The sequence below is a fragment of the Bos grunniens genome, chromosome X (assembly GCF_055505025.1).
Source record: "Bos grunniens cultivar Pamir isolate PY7600 chromosome X, Bosgru_T2T1.0, whole genome shotgun sequence".
In the NCBI taxonomy this organism is placed as follows: domain Eukaryota; kingdom Metazoa; phylum Chordata; class Mammalia; order Artiodactyla; family Bovidae; genus Bos; species Bos grunniens.
This window is the reverse complement of record NC_141194.1, coordinates 131,831,923-131,851,477: the sequence shown is the minus strand read 5'-3', so window position 1 is coordinate 131,851,477 and position 19,555 is coordinate 131,831,923. Positions and strand designations below refer to the sequence as shown.

Below are 19,555 nucleotides of genomic sequence, written 5' to 3'. Positions count from 1 at the left end.
AGATGCCAAACTATTTAAAACGGGATACTATTTTGTTGTTGTATTAAGATGAAGTCTATTTTAGTGGGTTTCTTATGAATATTTTAAATGGAGAGAGAGGAGATAAAATGGTATTATAGTCCAAACATGCTGATAATGTAAGAGAATCACAATTACAGAAATACTAACTTTAACAATGATAGTTCTGGAGATAGGGAGATAATTTTCATCACAGAGAAATTCTTTATGGGTAAGAAAGAACTGACTGGAATTTCTTGAGAATTTAAAGTTATTAAACTTACTAAAATAAATGTGTGTGTAGCAGCCATATTTGTTAATACCTTGAGGGTAGGGAATATAAACCTCATTTACTTTTGTATAGTCTACAGTGACTAGCTCAAAGTAGGTGCCAATAAATAGGCTTTTAAATAAATTAACTCTGCAAGGACTTAGTAATTGTCCAAGTGGGACTTACCTGCAATGCCTATTTCATAGAGCCATAGCCATATAAGATGGCACTGTGTGATCCAGAACAGAACTTAGCTGCTAGTCATTTTTGCAGAAGGAAAATGGTGGTTCAAAGCTGGGTAAGACATCAAACCTCTGGAACATATCAGGATTTAGATAAATGGTGAATGATAGTAATTATAAGACCAATAATAGTTAATACTTTTTAAATTCTTATGTGCCAAGCATTATTCTAGGCACTTTATATACATTAATTTGAAACTCAAAGCCCTATAAAGTAGGACCTCTCATCATCCCCATTTTACTAATGAGGGTAGTGGAAACAGAAAAGTTAAGTGACCTGTACAAGCTAACCTCATACATTAGCTTGCAGTGGAGCTGGGATTCAAACCCAGGCAGTCTGGCTCCACTGATCCACAGTTCATGCTCTTAACTGCTGTTCCATATATAAACCCAGTGGTTCAGTGGTAAAGAATCCACCTGCCAATGCAGGAGATGTAAGAGTCATGGGTTTGGTCCCTGGGTCGGGAAGATCCCCTGAGTAGGAAATGGCAACCTGCTCCAACATTTTTGCCTGGAGAAATCCAGGGACAGAGGAGCCTGGCGGGCTACCATCCAGCAGGTCAAACAGTTGGACATGACTGAGTTAGCATGCATGCACCTGGCAATAACACTAGGAATACCAAGACAAAGGAAAAGAGAGGAAGTTAAGAAAATGCTTGCATGGAACATGGCAGAAAACCCCATCTCTAGCATATTATACAGGACCTTGCATGCAGCAGGTATACAAGGTCTATGTTGTGGAAGATTATGGCACAAGGGCAGGGTGGGGTGTCTTAGAACTCAATAATATTGTATTTTCTGTTCTGCAGCTAAGGGAAAGGAAGCAGCAGGATAAATCATGTTTGGGGTCTACATTAAGCCTAGGGCTCAAGAGTTTATCTTCTGTTTGGTATTTGTTGCTCAGGAAGCAATATTGTGCATTGTACATGTTATTTTAAATCCTTCTTCATTTTCTTTGAAAATTAACAATCCATCATTGTGAACAATGCACTGACACCCCAGGCACACCCCCATTCTCTGTCTGATCACAGATGTCACCAGTGACGCCACATCTTGCATCATGGCTATGCAGGGTCAGAGAATTGATGGGGGCTTTAAGACAAGGCTCCCCAGAGGCTTGAGAGAGATGATGCTACTAGGCAATACTCTTTATGAGTATTACCAAGGATGGATCAAGGAACCACTCAAAGGGATCAGGATATCACAACATACTCTTTCTTGGGGAAGGGAGAGAGAAGGAAGGGGAGGGAAAAGAAAAAAAATAAAGGGAAAGGGAAAGGTTTTTATGCTGGCTTATATAGTAAGTAAGTATTCTCACATGAGCTGTGAGTGTGGTGGGGCAGAGCTAGATCCTCAGGGTCTGCAGATGAGAACCTCAGGGTAGAGGGTGTTTCACAAAGTAACCTTCATGCTATAAGACTCATTGTTCTAGTCTATAAGCTGAAGAGTCCTGGAGAGAGCCACCTCCATACTGGAGCAGTAATAGGAATGTTCAAGGTTTTAAACTAGATATATAAGAAGCTAGGGTGCCAAGCCAGCCCTCCAGATGGCAGTTGCAGTGGGGTTGGGGTGTAATGAGGAAGAAGGTCAAACATTTTGGCATATGCCTCTCCAAGGAACTCACAGCATTTACCCTACATTTATGAAGGGATCAGGGTACAGTGGGAGGAGTACAGACCTGGGGCCCAGATCTCAGATCAAGTCTTGGCTCTGTTTATTTCCCAGCTGTGTGACTTTAGGCAAGTTTCGAAAACTCTTTAGCCTGTTTATTCACATGCAGTTAGAGATAATGGTATCTATCTTTCACGTACTAAGCTAATGATAATAATGTTGATTCCTAATATTGATTAAATGCTTGCTTGTGTGAATGCATGCTTAGTCGCTTCAGTCGTGTCTGACTCTTTTCGACCCCATGGACTGCAGCCCGCTAGGCTCCTCTGTCCACAGGATTCTCTAGGCAAGAATATTACAGTAGGGTGCCATGCTCTCCTCCAGAGGATCTTCCCAACCCAGGGATGGAACCCGAGTCTCCTGTGTCTCCTACATTGCAGGCAGATTCTTTGCTGCTGAGCCACCAGAGAAGCTGATTAAATGCTTATTATATGCCAAACACTGTTTTAAGGCTTTATATGAGTTATTTCATCTAATCTGCATAACAATCCTATGAGATAGGTAAGATTTATCATTAGATCCATTTTACAGATAAGCAAAATGGAACACAAAGAAGTTAGGAAGTTACCCAGGGTCCCAGATGGAGTTAATGCTGGAGGTGAAATTCAGATTCAGGCAGTGTGGCTCCAGATCCCACACTTTTGGCCGCTGAGCTATATCCTATCACCACACTATAAAGAACGCAGAACCTGAGATCTGACACAGACCAAGTACTCAGTCGTGATTTAACCCCACTTCCCTTATCATTACCTTTCTTTTTTTCTGTATAAGAAAGAAACTATTTGGCTGCTGTGTGGGGGTCCCTTCTCCCACTTCCCTAAGTTGGAGCAGGGGCCTCCTTAGTTACTTCAGGGTGATTTGGCATGAGTGAGTTGAAGAATCTCAGAGATAGTCCTTGTCAATTCAATGTGATGAGCTGAATGTGAGCCAGGAAAACAGGTTGAAGTCGGAGGCAAGGGTGGTGGAGTCCCAGCAGGCTCTACGATGGGAATCTTGGAGGGCTTCCTCTGTCAGTAAAAGCAGAGGCGAGCTGTCCTAGAGAGGCTGTCTTGGGCTTTGCTGAGGTCCGTAATTCCCCACTCTTGGCTTCTTGGGCTTCTGAGATACCAGTGAACTCATATTACACTGGTCAAGGGTGAATGGTTGACCGTGGTTCTCTAGTCCCTAGGATTGCATCATCACATTCCACGTATTCCCTCACCTAACGTTTACATAAAGAACACCAGAAGCATAACTGGGCCACAAAAAATGCTACTAGACACCAGCTCCTTTAACATCTCTACTAATTGCCTGATAAGCCACACGTTTCTTTTCCTGGTTTTGAGACAGACACATGACTATTACTGTCTGATCCCAGATAGTGTAGTTACCGGCTTTCAACTGGAAATCTTACTATTTAATTAACTAATTGCATTTCAGGTACTGAGCCTGCTCTTTAGATTAATGGCATGGTTGGTGGTGGAGGTGGGTGTGTAGAGAAAGAACAAAATAGAAGCATAAAACTGAAAGTTCCCAAAGCTCTGTGGTCAATGCTTTTCTGAGGTAAGTTGCGTAAGAGATGACTTGGCAACCCCGCAGCTAGGCTGTTGGAAGTCTGGCAAGATCTCTTGGAGGAAAAACAAATAAACAGCCCAGAGGTTAATCCACAAGCCGTTTTGCTTTAGCCCTTGTTGCTGAAAATCTTTCCAACATGTTTCAGTCCACTTCCTTGCCATAGGAGATAGAGTAAAACAAAGATAAATATAGCCTGGGCTAGATCTGGAATTAGGAGGGCTGAGTTTGAGCTCCGGCTCCACTATTTACTTGTGGTGCCGTAATCGCTTACACCCGTGTTTGTCCAAGTGCGTTCCAATCATGTGCATCAGAATCACCTGGAGTGCTGGCTAAACAGCCAAGTTCCAGGGTCCATGGCTGAGGCTTTCATCTGAGTGGTGCCAAGAATCTGCCTGTTGAGCAAGCAGCCTAGATAACTCTTATGCCCACTACACGTTTGCAAAACACAGAGTTTCAGTTTTCTCATCTGTAAATAAGAATGGTGAAAACAACACATGTGGTCAACCCGAATCTTTGAGTGAGGTTATGGCAGAGCTTCAGGATACATTCTGAATATTAATTTAAGAAACATGTTAAATCCATGTAGCATTTGATGGTACCAAGGTGAAAAATCCATGTTTCTCTGCTCTTTGAGGGGCTTATAGAGTAATGGGAGAGACAAACGTAAAAACAAAATTATTGTTTGATAATGGCTAAATGGGTGTGAAGAAAGGGGAGGCAGTTACTCTGCTAGTATGAGAGGTGGTGGTGGAGGTGGGAGGGGAGCATAGAGGAAGTGATGCTAAGCTGGAGAAGATTATTTTAAAGTGGGTTTTGAGAGAGAAGTCAATTATGGTACTGTGGGTATCTTAAAAGTGTAGCAGATAAGGCTGTATTTGTGCTAAGTCTAAGACCTATAATAGAAAGAGTTCTTGTTTGGGGGGATGGGTATGAGTGGAGAGTATTTTCTGTATCTGTTTACTTATTACTCCTGGCTCCTAGAAGTAGAGTGTTAAACTGGAGTCATTTTGTGTTCTCCAGTGTGTGGGACTCTGAGAGGATGGGTATTCAAGTATGTTGTTGACTTGCACTGCAAGTCACTAACTGCAAGGCCATGGTCTAAGTTAGGGGGTGGGACACTGGCTATGAGCACTATAAACAAGTCAAGTGTTAAATCCTACTGATAATGGGAACTCTGGCTTGAGAACTAGCTGCCTCAGCAGAGAGATCCTCGAATATTAAGGGCAATGCTATATATACACATACAGCCACAGCAGGCAGTGACTAATGGCTCTGCTTTGGGCCAGCAACTCTGGCCCCGTTCTGGCTTCTTTACCTCTACAGGCCAGCCCAACTTGAGTTTTCAAACTCCACCTCAATTTGAAAATAATCAGGAAACAAAAGACTTTACTATACAGAACGTCACACTGTCCCCACTTCCCTTCATGTTTCAAAATGACTGAGGTTTTCTGGAAACCTGTAACACACTTTCAACAACTCCTTTCATGCCTTTGCCCAGACCAAGGATAATAAACTCTCAACCCTTAATGCTGTATGACCTCAAGCAAAGAAAAAATGGAGTTGTAACAATGATTAAGATCGTGGTTTTGGATTACATCTGAGTTCTAATCTTGGCCTGCAGCTTATTAGCTGCATGATTCTAATGAAGTGACTCTGTTCATTTTCCACATTTGAAAAATGAGGAGAACAACAAGTACCTATCTCATAGGGTTGTGGTAAGGATTAAAAGAGAAGATATGTTGGAAAAAAAGCCCCACTGCAATGCCTAGCTTAATAAGTAGTAGCAGAATACTAGTAATCATTATTAATACATTAACCATACTGGGCATTACCTCTGATACCTTTTGGAAAACAGGGGCTATTATGGGTGAGAGGGGAGTGTTATGATTACTTCAGGAGAAAAGAACAGGAAAGTACCAGTATAGGAACCAGCCATTAATAATAGTGGGGAATGTATTTAAACGAAGAAGAAGAAGATGGCTTCTCTTTAACCAATTCTTTACCAACAGCACTGCCAGAAAGAACAGCAGGACTAACGTATATGCCTCTTATTTGATTGATGCATTTTCTAAAAGCGGTACTGCTAATAAAATCCTCAAAAGATTTTCCAGTGTTACCTTCCTCCAAACCCATCAGACCTGCTGCCAAAACCCACTTGCTTTTTTTTCTCCAAAAGCATGAATGGCATTTGTATCCAGGCTCTTCTCTCATGATCACCTCACCTACGGTGGAGGAAAAGCACAATAAGTTAGTGTCACGTCTCAATTATCCGTGACCAGGACTGGGGGCAGTGGGGTAGGCAGGAGAAGAGGTTACTCTTCATGGCCAGCTTTCCAGGAAGACAAAGGAAGGTTAGAAAGGGAGGTCACAGCATGGACCTGTGTGACAGCTGGGCAGAGGACACCCACTCTGTGTATCAGCCTATTCTAGGAATAATTCGTATGCAAGTGATTTGGTCAGCAGTTTGTGATTCTGGAACACTATTCATAAAAGTGCCTTTCCTGGAATCTATCTTATATATGACGTATTTTTCCCCATTTAATTCAATAGTTCTCCTGAATATTTTAATACAGCAATAGTAGTCCAAATAGCAAACACATGTGAGTTATTGACTTTCTTTCCTTTTATCCATTTCTGCTGTAACTGAAATTTTCTTCCTGAGTGAATCTCCAGGCCACTAGTGACATTACCTTTAATCCATTCGTGTTTCTTTTTCTTTCTTTCTTTTTTAAGTTGGTATTAACATGGAAGAGACATAAGCAGTTAAAAAATAAAAGATGTCTAGGTTGGTGACAATCTCCAGAGCAAAGCTTACAGGGACTGGTAGAGCAAATTTGATTTGAAAATGATTACACAAGGTGAATTCTGTGTAAATAATGAATTGGAAAGAAAATCAGGCTGGGAGTATTTGCTTATCCACTTATTTCCACATGGAAGAAAAGCCATAATTCCTGTCAGCCTGTGCTTACAGCATGCCTAGATTGGCCAGAGAGAAACCAACCAGTGACGAAAATAAATACACAAGCCCACTTGTTCACTGCATTCTCTGTCAGGTGCAACACCAAGGAAAGCCATAAAGATAATATGTCTTTGGGTAACAACCCATAAATCCATGGTTACAGTTCAAGCACTTAGCTTCAAATTCCCAAATGACCATGCCACTATTCTTTCCTCTTCCAGAAGCTAGAAGTTCATTGTCAAAAAGGAGGGGAGGGGAGGCGAGGGGCAAGGCAGCTGAAACGCTCAGCGACCCTAGCAAAATTCTGGGAAGGCTTGCCCTCCTCACAAATCACATCTTGAGAAACTAACTGGTATGTCGTTGGAAGACACTGTCATAGCTAGCTAAGGATTTTATCAAAGTGCACCTAAAACAAAACAAAACAAAAAATGAAGTGTGCCTAGCTTTCAAGAGCAGTGTTCCTTATAATGTACAGCTGATTTCTGTATATCAAGTCTTATTTTTCCACTGACTCACACTTTTTTCTATTTTTTAAAATTATATATTGAGTAGTTATAAAGAGGAATTTATAAGAGACAAATGTGAAGTATAAAAAACAATGATTCATGGCTCAAGAGGGAGGGGATATTATATACTTAGGGCTGGTTCGTGTTTTTGTATGGCAGAAACCACCACAACATTGGAAAGCAAATATCCTCCAATTTAAAAAAAGAGAACAAAAAGCCAAAACAAATGGTGCACTTAAAATTGTATATACAACAGGCAGTTGAAGAAAAAGAATATAACTATTACTTTTAAGGGTTTCCCAGGTGGCGCAGTGGTAAAGAATCTGCCTGCCAATGAAGGAGATGCAAGAAACGTGGGTTCCATCCTTGGCTCAGGAAGATCCCCTGGAGAAGGAAATGGCAACCCACTCCAGTATTCTTGCCTGGAGAATCCCATGGACAGAGGAGTCTGGTGGTCTACCGTCCAGAGGGTCATAAAGAGTCAGACATGACTGAGTGAGCGCGCATGCATTCATTAACTTTAAAGGCCACCATGTGCCCCTCCCCTAATTCTTTCCATCTCCCCTCAGAGATAACCACTATTCTGAATTTTGTCCTAATTATTCCTTGCTTATCTTTATAGTACTACTATGCATAATGACTGTCTCTTCAGAATGCTTTATCTGATTTTCAGAAGGATTCTTCAGTCTCCAGGAGCTTTAACTTGTGCTGTTCTTCACATTCCAATGAGCTCCCTAGCTTGCCCCCATCCACCTCCAGGTTGCCCAGTAACTGGTAATCTATGAACAAAGGTAACATTTAGTAGTGAATTCACATAGAAAGTCAGGCTTCCCAGGTGGTGCTAGTGGTAAAAACCTGCCTGCCCGTGCAGGAGACGGAAGAGACCTGGGTGCGATCCCTGGGTCAGGAAGATCCTCTGGAGGAGGGCATGGCAACCCACTCCAGTATTCTTGCCTGGAAAATTCCATGGACAGAAGAGCCAGGCGGGCTATAGTCCAAGGGGAAGAACCGGACACAACTGAAGCGACTTAGCATGCACACATATGGAAAGTCATTAATTCTTTTGTAAGAAGGCTACTTTTGTTTTTCAAGTGAATTTCTGCATGGGTCTTAATTTGTTTACCCAGAGTTTTGGGGACATGGTGGTGGCAGTGGGCTAGCAAGCAGGGTGATAGGGCTGTGTGTATTGCCTGTACATCAGGGTTTGGAGTTAGAAGACTTTTATTAATTTGCTGGCTATGTGACTTTGGGCCAGTCATTTAATATGACTTGGTTCCCTCATCTCAAAAACACAGACAACAATAATATTGATTTTACAGGGTTGGTGGGATGGTTAAACAAGAGATATTAATTGTACGAATATTTTGAAAGGTAGAGGATACTCTATCAAGGTTACTCGTTAATGTTGCTGTGGCTCTGCTGCTGTTGTTGATGCTATAATATCAGTCCTGTTAAAATCAAGGTAAAAGACTAGATGGTTATGAATTTTTGAGAGTCTTGAGCTAATCCACAGATTTATCCTTGCCACCTGTCTGGCAAATCTGGCACAGCACAGACAAAATTAAAATTTCCTTTCCAACTCCATACTACTGGTCTATGTGGAATCTTTCCACCTTTGAACATTTCCCTCAAATCCCACTGAACCAGCCCAAGCTGCATGTGTGGGAGTCATGTTTGCTCTGGCCTAGTGCAGAAGCCTAGGGCAGAAAGTAGTCACACATTAGAGGTATCCAACATTTTCTCTTTCGAACTATTTCTTATAGGATGGTGCCGGCTGGTGACTCAAACAACAATCTGTACACGATGTGTTCATCACCTGGTCAATTTGTGCCTGAGGAACCTCCTGAAGGTCTTGACTTTTGCCTGTGTGATATTAACATAACCATGTGCATGTCCTTACCATTTTGTTTTTAAAAGGGTCTTCTCTTCTTGAAGATCTATGAGAATGAGAATAAGCAGTGGAAAGCCACGTTTCCATTCTGCAAATGATATAATCAAATCTGTAAATGGGCAAAAATACACACAAGAGACGCTCCATAAAACTGTTGGCAATTATTTCAGTGAACAGACACAAGTTGTGTATAGTCCCCACAGCTGCCGCAGGTGTGGAAAGAAGAGATTCACACAACAAAGGGGAAATATCGATCATCTTCTGAATATGGTGCTGGGCTACCTGCTTGGGCGCCCAGGAGGGGATGAGGGGGGAAAAGCGCTGTAATATTCCCACGCGTTTCCCAGCCTTGAGGCAGGACAGCCACATACCCTTCTGCTGCTAAGGAAAAAAAAAAAAGACAGGGCGTAGACACATGGGACGGGCTGTTTGACCTCTGAGGTCATGAAGCTCTTGCCCTTCGCCTAACAGCTGACGCCTGGAATAAGCAGGCCAGCCCAGCATGGCCTCTGCAGGGGCTAGCAAGAGGGCTCCAGCTGAGGGGTGGCTGCAGCTATGGCAACAGATGCCCAGGAATGAGTTAACACCAGCCAAAGGGGTTAATGGGAGAGGCAAGGGCTTTTATATCAATGCACTAGGGAAAGAAACGCAATACAGCGGGAAGGAGGTCCATTAATAAAGCTGAGTGATAAAATCCACCACCATTCTTAAATTGGACTTGGCTACTTAAACTGCTTTTCCAAATCTGTTCCTGGTATTCTAGTTGTTCATCGAGACACTAGCTTATTTAAAGAATAAAAACAATATTATATTATAAAGTGTAAAAGGAGAAAATAGGATAGGCAGAAGGGTATAAAATTAGACTTGCAAACAGAGGAAGAAAGGAAAACAAGAGATGTCTACACCTATGTTATGTTCTGAATATGTTCAAACAGCTTGTAATTACCAACAATCACCACTGACAATAAATTACCCCCCTATATGTGGATTACAAGCTGCATTATCATGATGCATTAGAATCAATCTGAGTACTAATGATAATGGGTGGTTGGGTGGCTAAACATGGCCCCCAAGTACTGCTGACTGCCCTCTCTTTCTGTGGCCACAAAACAACTGTCATCAATAATCTCTCATAGAGAATGTTTTCTTATCAGCAGTATGTCCTCAAAATATCCCTGGAAGGCAGGTCGATATGGATGGGCTTTTTTGAAGAAAACAGGGAGGCATGGAGAGGTTAAGTGAAAATTAGCGGAGGCAGCATGACCATTTCATGACAGAATTTGGTTTACAAAGAGAGGCGAGGAACAGAGGCAAAGTGCCTTGGGCAGCTCCTTCGAAGCTGGCAGGACCTATTGAATGTAGTGGGTCAGAGTTTTCAGCTACTCTCTCAGCTACTGTGAGGAGTGTAGATGCCTCAAGCCACTATGAATGGGATATATGGTTGTAGCTCAAAGCACAGAACCACAGAGTACATTTTTACTTCTGGCAGAGTACAATACAACATCAGAGTAAAATTTCACTTCTGAGAAGAAAAAAAAAAAAACAAAGTACCCTGGAATCCAGAAACCAGCAGAGTTCATTTGAATAGTTTCATGAATGAACGAGTGGTACTTAGTGTTTTTCTTAGTCTGAGAGGGTCACAAGAGAAACAAAAGACAGTTACTTCCCTCAGAGAGTTTATAATCTACTTGGGGGTAGGGGTGGGCAAATTCACGCATGAAATGAAGACCAACAAGACTCTTCTATAAAAGCCCTAAGAATAAAGTGACGCTCTTCTTTGTCCTACTGGCTAGAGAAAAAGAATGAGAAAATCTGAACGGTGAGATGTTGGTAAGTTCCTCCATAAATGTCACCAGGAGAACTTATGCTGACAAGTGTATTAGCTATTTCCAACAGAAATAAATATACTCACAAAGGGTTCACAAAGGAGGTGAACAGGAGAGAGCATGGGGTACACAAGAAAGACAGATGAGGTTCCAGGGAACCAGGACAGATGTGTCTGCCATTATTTGAATATGATCATCTCATTTCTGAACCAAACTGCATTGATGATAGGGTCTGCTTCCCTGGAGACAGCACTTCTTGGGCCAGCACATCTGCTTGGTCTGTCCCAATATACAGCTACAGTGCAGATAATTCAAGATGGAGTGCTCTGGTGAGCACATGGAAGGCAGATCGTCTGTTGTGGGCTGAAGAGAGATCCACATGTTTTAGTTATTAGACATAAAAACGGGCCAAGCTGTCATTCTGTTTCAGAAATTAAGGTGTTTGACTTGTGCGCCTGTCCAGATGGAATGTGAGGCCCCTCATAGGCTATCTGCAAAGAGGGACTGAATTTTCCTGAGGGGGAAAAAAAAAAAGCATTATGGATCTGTTTTAGTGACTTAGTTGGTCTTCATTATTATTCCAGATGATGCCTTCCTGAGCCACTTCAATTCCCGCTTTCTCTGCTCCACAGCCTCAGGCTATACATCTCACCTTTCTTACAAACAACACTGGCTCTAGGAGACATGCGCAGGGGATGAGGATTACTAAAAAAAAAAAAACAATAAAAACCCAACCACTGAACACACATGTCCTGCACACAGTGGGTCAGCAGTATGACTGTCACAGGTGAAACTTGAACATTGTAAAGAACAGGCTATAGAGCTTCCCTAGGTCTACTTGCAAATTTCTCATTGAGAAGAATTAAATTCAGAATTGCAATCTGACTATAACCCCCTCTGCGGCTTCCCAGGTAGCTCAGTAATAAAGAATCCACCTGCCAATGTAGGAGAAGCAGGTTTGATCCCTGGGTCGGGAAGATCCCTTGGAGTAGGAGATGGCAACCTGCTCCAATATTTTTGCCTGGGAAATCCCATGGACAGAGGAACCAGGAGGGTTACAGTCCATGGGGTTGCAAAGAGTCAGACATGACTAAATGATGGAGCATTCACGCACATAACTCTCTCTATTGGACCTATTTTATGGAATAGAAAATTGACAGTTGCTGTCTCTTTTAAGGAAATTTGAAAGAGACCACAATTATGCCCAAAGGAATTGTCATACTCTAAGAAGTTGGTGACCCCATTCCCTATAGCCTCAAGGTATTGTAGCTTTGACAATAGCCTGGATGTGACCTGATAGCCTCAGAGACCATCTTTGGATTTTTCCAGGAATATAAATGGCAAGTTATTATTACATGAATGTTACTTGTAGAACTTGAACTGATGAGTATATTAGACACATGCATCAGGAGTGCATGAACTCACAACAGGATTGGCCAAGAGAGGTGAGCTGGAAAGAGAGAGCCATCAGGTACTAACTGAGCTATAAGGGAAGCCCCTGGAAAGAGAGAACAATTAGGAAATTACAACGAGAGATGAAGGTTAAATGGAACCAAGATGGAGGTATCTGCCATTATCTGAATACGATTATGTGGTTTGTTTTTTTTTTTTTTGAGCCAAACTCCACTGATAAGCCTGGCTTCCTTAGGGGCAGCATTTCTCAGGCAAACAAGTTTAGAAGTCATTTGGGAAGAAATATTTCTTTCCTCTGACATGAGCGGCTAGGTGGAAAAGATGAGTAGACATTTGCTTTGGGAGCAAGAAGTGCTGAGCTTAATGCCTATCATCTCTTAGAGATGATGATGTATTATATATATCCATAAAATCACTGTAGCTGCTTGCTTTTTCCAGGGGGTCAGAGTACACACTCTTTATCTTCAAATGTCTGTTTTTTAGTCTGGCTATATCTTGAAATCTGTTTTGAATACAGCTCAGATAGGAAGGCTTTTGTTAAGCACGTAGTGACTCACCTTCAAGCACAACAGAACACCAGGACAGCAGCCTGACCTTTGTAGTAAAATTAATTTGATGCTTATAATCTAACCTAGAGTCCATAGCTTTTATTTATATGACAGAGTCACAAGACAAATTAGCAGGGATTATTAAATTCCACTTAAGCTCATTAGAGGGGAGAATTGAGGTTGATGAATTTCAGGATACTGGTGAGTTGGCCAAAAACATGTGGGAAAGGAAAGGAATATAGACTTCTAGGAATAAAGTGAAAGAGGCTACCCTTAGTGCACAGTGGGCACTCAGTGAGAAGTGATACAGTGAATGAGGCAAGGGTAAGACAAATGTGATGTCTGACACCCAGGAAGCCCCTTTCCTACCTCCCACTGATGCATCTTCAATCCCTATGAGCTTCTCACACAGGGAAGCCATTTGGCAAGTGCCAGAGACCCCAGCATGAAGCTGGAAGGTGAGTGGGTTAATGATGGTATCAGGCATGTCAGCCTGTATTCCCCTTCCCATTTGAGCTGGTGGTAGGATGTCTGGAGCAGAAGACTGCTAATGAGAAATGAAGAGAGTCAAATGGATACCAACAAACTAAGAAGATGGCTAAGAGATGGCTGAGAACTTCAAAGAGGAGAATTTCTATTGGGTTTCCAGAAAGTTTCTCCAACAGCAGTCCCAACTCCAGCAGGACCCAGGAGGAGTAAGTGTTTCTGTCAACTGCACTTTAAACAAGTGTGTTATACACAAACCTTTGACTGTTTGCTGTGGGAAATTCTAGTTGGTTTTATTTAGGCAATATAATAATGTAACTTTCTGAACTGATGCTCTTTATCTGAACATTCATGATAATGATTCATGTCTGTTCTTCTTTCTTTACCAATGATACTTGTATTCTATTAGCAAATATAATTTTGTAGAGGATGATAAGGGAATCAAAATTATCCAATTTGTTTCCATCATAGGAGCAGAAGGAATCCTTCAATGGTCTGTTTTGCATCATCGGACTGATTTCAATAAGTTTTTCTTTAGTAGTCAGAATTTGTAGCATTAAATATTACTCATCATTGTAGAGTCAGTACTAATTTAATACTACAGAGATAGCCTGGCTTTATCTAAGTGAACCCCCTTTTATTTTTTCTCACAGGAACTGAACATTTTCCAGTCTGGAGGTTCTCTGGAGGTTCTCCTGTACAACAGGAAGTATGATGACATTGTACCTTTCCAAGACATACTTAACGCTAGTATGATTCTCTAAATGGTTATCAGTACTTATATGAATAATTAACTGGGTACCTGCGATATATCCTCTGCTGGGTTGTAAGAACTTTGAGGGCAGGGTGGTACCTTATATACTGTTAACTATGCTCTGGAATATGACCTAGTGAATGGACAAGCAGTGGAGTTTTATTTCCTTCAATTTGCTGACAGCACTGTAATGCCTGACAATAATTGTGGCGCACACTATTTACTGGTTATTTTTTTAAAGTAAAAATGCTTTCCCCAACTTTTATACAGATTTTCAAGTTCATCTTGCTAATATTTTCTAAATTAATTTCTTCTTTCACTAACTGATCTTAGCCTACATAAGAGCATTAAACTCTAATCGGGGTTCTCTGGTTAGCCGGTTGGTTCTGTCTATAAAAACGATCTCAAGTCACAGGAATAAGATCAGGGGAATTAGGGATGATACGCAAAGTATTCAAACACCAGTATGGCATGAGTAACCAAATAGAACCTCACCACTGGAATCAGATCAGATCAGATCAGATCAGTCGCTCAGTCGTGTCCGACTCTTTGCGTCCCCAGGGCCCAGGAAATCCCTTGTTGTGCCAGAGGTCAACTTATTATTGCTAGACTGTGGGAAGCCTGGAGGATACCAGAAGGGTCAGGCAGTCATTTAGGAGGTATCTGAACAGTGATTATCTATTAGCAGGAATGGCTGGTGATCACTTACGGGGCACCTGACAATACCTATTTACCAACTGGAACAGAAGCTTTTGAATATTTTAAAACTAGTATGCCCAGCTAGTGCACACTGGCTGAATATCAGTCAGGAGGTTGTGGACTACCTTCACTGGGGCATGCAGCATAATAAGCAGATAGTCCTACCCACAGCTGCAGTCTTCTGAAGTAATCTGTTTTAATGTTCCAGGAAACCATTGTGATAAAAGTTACTCCTTATGTTAAGCCACAATACAAAAAAAAAAAAAAAACACACACACAAAAAACCCTTTCTATAGAAATATTCATTTATGTCCTCTTATTCTGTTTTATGAACTTCTAATTACTTTTTATGTGTTAAACATGCTTTTTTCTTCTAAAGAAATTATTATTAAAAAATGCCTCTCAGTGATGTGTTGAGCTTAAAAAGAGAAAAGACCCCATCGTGCATAGTTTTTCCACCCCATGCAATGGAAGGTAAGCCAGGGAGGGGTAACTGAGAAGCAGAGACATAGAGTAGGAGACTGAGTAGCTGGGCTGGCTGTCTCCTGCTTTAGTACAGAAAGCAAAAGAAAAATATTTTTAAGTGGCAGCAGCTGGACAACAGGGAGTTCTTTGTTCAAAACATTAGAAGCAATGGAAATAAAAGTGCCATGTTTTTGTGCCCTTTAAAACCCTTTGTTGTGCTAATCCAATATCCAGGTCTCTGGCTGGCAGATCTACTCCACTTCAACATGCGGTAGCTGCTTAGGCACCTCATTGTCATCTATCCCTACCTGCACATTTCCACTCACTGTGTCACAATGAATAGCAATTGCTTCTCTGTGGGGATTGGCTGGATTCCAAGGCCTCAGTTTGGATAGACTTGTCTTTGCCATTTAGCATTAATTTTACTTCGTAGGCATGCTAATGAAATTGCTCAGAAAGTTGGATAGGATGTGTGGGAAATTGGCAAGGTGACTGATTCCTATTTCTCTTGAGGTGATGGCTGCAGCTCTACTAGATATTGTGAGTAGAAGCCAGTGGCAAATTTCCTTAGGTATAGGCTGGGTAAATGGATGAGTTAGAGTCACAGTTTCTGCCTGGAAGGAACATGTTCAGCATAGCCTAATTGCAGGGGTATCAAAATTCTTGCTTAGTCATAAAATCAAATGAGTAGGAATACATAAAAAATACAAACCAACAAAGTAGGAATTCTCACAAATGTATGTTTAAAACAAAAGCCCAAAGGACTTCCCTGGAGGTCCAATGGCTAAGACTCCATGCTCCTAGTGCACAGCACCCAGGTTTGATCCCTGGTCAGGGAACTAGATCCCACATGCCACATCGAAGATTGAAGATCCTGCATGCTACAACTAAGACCCGGCACAGCCAAATAAAAAAGCAAATAAATATTTTTTTTTTAAAAGAAAAGAAAAGCTCAGGAATATCACGTATATTTTACTTTCTGGGACACCTCTCAGATTGCAAGTTAGACATACAAAGGAACTTGGAGTGCACACTAATGAACAGTTTCAAATGGCATGTTGCATAGTAGCCTGGAGGCAGAGGACTTGCTACAAGTGTTTTTAAGTTCCTAGGAAATATCTCAGAAATAACCCTTTCACTCCTTATCAACTGTACTATAAAGAGATCTCCAACAAAACAAAGCCCTTACCCTTATGTATGGGATTTCTTTGTGAATCAGTGGCTCCTTTGGGTTGGATTGATGGCTATAGAATATACATTGAAAATAATGGCTTGAGGTCCATAGATTTGAAAAGCTCTAACAAGCATGCCCTGGAGAAGGCAATGGCACCCCACTCCAGTACTCTTGCCTGGAAAATCCCATGGACGGAGGAGCCTGGTGGGCTACAGTCCATGTGGTCGCGAAGAGTGGGACATAACTGAGCGACTTCACTTTCACTTTTCACTTTCATGCATTGGAGAAGGAACTGGCAACCCACTCCAGTGTTCTTGCCTGGAGAATCCCAGGGACAGGGGAGCCTGGTGGGCTGGCGTCTATGGGGTCGCACAGAGTCGGACATGACTGAAGTGACTTAGCATAGCATAGCATAACAAGCACGCCCAGTGGGAGAGACTGATTAGACAGTTACAGACTTCTCCAATTTTTACATGTATCCCTGCCTGCTCTTAACTTGCATGAGCTTCCAACTTACCCAGGGATTTCACTTATGTAATAAACCAAATATTCATACATGAGTATCAATGGCTCCTTATGAAATACCTGACATTTTTTCAATAAAGAAGGAGTTTTGTATGTGTCACTTGGTCTGTGCTCTGCTGCGGGCATATTGCTCCGACAGTAGAAAAACATGCTCTTTCCAACAAGATTTAGTCTCATTTCCTTTTTCTTCCCAGTCTCTCTCTAATGACTGGAAGTAGAATGAGACTTCAATTTTAGGATGATTTAGAGGTCTGTGAGTTGGCTCTTTCTTCCCTTGGTGTGTAACCAACTTCAAAGAAGCAATTGTGTAACTACTAAGGAAATTAGTTCTTTTGCCAAGGGATGGAGACCTTTTGTCATAAGCCAGAATGAATAACTAAGCCCTTCTGTATCCATCTCAAGAGGGCCTCGGGCTGAAGAGGAGTGTCTGGCTCGTGGTCTAGGTTTGCTCACGAGAGTAGCAAGCAGTCAGCTGGTCAAGAATATTGTTTCTGTGCTTTCCGTAGGCAGAAGCACTGAAGTAGGGAAGTGAGGGTGAGTGTGGGGAAGACAAAGGGGAAATAAGACAGTAATGAAAGAATGTAAAGTAAATATATAGCACAAGGCCTGATAGGTGCATCTCTATGTAGAGCTACCACTTATTGCTCAATTATCTTCCTGTGTAACTTGCTGCATTAAGCATTTTATATGTATTTTATACTTACAACCGCCTTATGAGGCAGGTATTATTATGATTCTCATTTTATGAAAATGCTGGGAAAGATTGAAGGCAGGAGGAGAAGGGGACGACAGAGGATGAGATGGTTGGATGGCATCACCGACTCAATGGACATGAGTTTGAGCAAGTTCTGGGAGATGGTGAAGAACAGGGAAACCTGGCATGCTGCAGTCCATGGGGTCACAAAGAGTCAGACATGACTGAGCGACTGAACCACAACAATAGGTGTTAGGCATTATATTTGGCATTTTGGCCCATCCAATATTTGGTACATTACTTATGCCTAATCCTCACAACACTCTTGAGTTGCAGGTATGATTATCTCCATTTACAGTTGAAGAGATGGTGGTTCAAAAAAGTTAAGCAACTTGCCCAAGATCACACAGGGAGTAAATGGCAGAGTGAGGATTCTAATCCACACTTGACTCCCAAGCCCATGCTTTTTTTTTTTTTTTAATAAGTAAATTCCTTAGTGTTGCTGAGGGTGCTGTTACATGGAACTCATTTTATTTTATTTATTTATTTTGTGGCTGTGCCGGGTCTTTGTTGTTACATGCGGGCTTTCTCTAGTTGAGGCGAGTAGGCACTACTCTTCATTGCGGTGTATGGGTTCAGCAGTTGCGGCTCCTGGGCTCTAGAGCAAGGGCTCAGTAGTTGCAGGGAATGGGCCTAATTGTTCTGCAGCATGTGGGATCTTCCCAGAGCAGGGATTGCATCTGCATTGGCAGGTGGATTCCTATCTACTGCGCCACCAGGGAAGTCTGAAAGCCCATACTTTTAAGCACTGAACTCTGCCACCTCTACTGCAATCGGCTATGTGTTAGACATTAAGTAAATGTTTGTCCCCATCCCAGTTGGGACAGTGAAGGTAGGTGGAGAGTTGAAGGTAACCTGAATTTAGCAATCAGAGAAGGAGAGGTTGATCAGTGGAGACAGAGCTATAGCTGCTATTTTCCCGTGGGCTGGTGTTACACAAGATGTGGGGAGAGGTGATAAAGGGGAGACAAAAGGTAACTGATTTCTTTTTTTTTAATCCAATTTTACTTTATTTTATTTTTTGCCATTTTAAAAATTTATTTTAATTGGAGGCTAATTACTTTACAGTATTGTGGTGGTTTTGCCATACATTCACATGAATCAGCCATGGGTGTACATGTGTGCCCCATTCGGACCCTCCCTCCCACTTCCTTCCCCATCTCATCCCTCAGGGTCATCCCAGTGCACCAGCCCTGAGCACCCTGTCTCATGCATTGAACCTGGACTGGTGATCTATTTCACATATGATAATATACATGTTTCAATGCTGTTCTCTCAAATCATCCCACCCTCGCCTTCTCCCACAGAGTCCAAAAGTCTGTTCTTTACATCTGTGTCTCTTTTGTTGTCTCGCATATAGGGTCATTGTTACCATCTTTCTAAATTCCACATGTATGTGTTAATATATCCAGTGTTCTTGCCTGGAGAATACCAGGGATGGGGGAGCCTGGTGGGCTGCCATTTATGGAGTCGCACAGAGTCGGACACGACTGAAGTGACTTAGCAGCAGAAGCAGCAGCATACTGTATTGGTGTTTTTCTTTCTGGCTTACTTCACTCTGTATAAGAGGCTCCAGTTTCATCCACCTCATTAGAACTGATTCCATTGTGTATATGTACCACAGCTTTCTTATCCATTCGTCTGCTGATGGACATCTAGGTTGCTTCCACGTCCTAGCTATTGTAAACAGTGCTGCGATGAACATTGGGGTACACATGTCTCTTTCAATTCTGGTTTCCTCGGTGTGTATGCCCAGCCGTGGGATTGCTGGGTTGAATGGCAGTTCCATTTCCAGTTTTTTAAGGAATCTCCGCACTGTT

General features: G+C 42.0%; 1 protein-coding gene across 19 annotated transcripts in view; it reads right to left on the bottom strand.

The window, feature by feature from the left end:
* Positions 1-19,555, bottom strand: part of ENOX2 (ecto-NOX disulfide-thiol exchanger 2) — a 289,817-nt gene that overhangs the window by 95,529 nt on the left and 174,733 nt on the right. Inside the window, exon 4 of one of the 19 annotated variants that reach the window (XM_086389285.1) lies at positions 5,853-5,957. The exons of the other annotated variants lie outside the window; for them this stretch is intronic. Coding sequence (XP_086245411.1) covers positions 5,853-5,946 — 94 coding nt within the window. The 5' untranslated portion in view covers positions 5,947-5,957. The remainder of the gene's footprint in view (positions 1-5,852; positions 5,958-19,555) is intronic. 19 annotated transcript variants of the gene reach the window in all.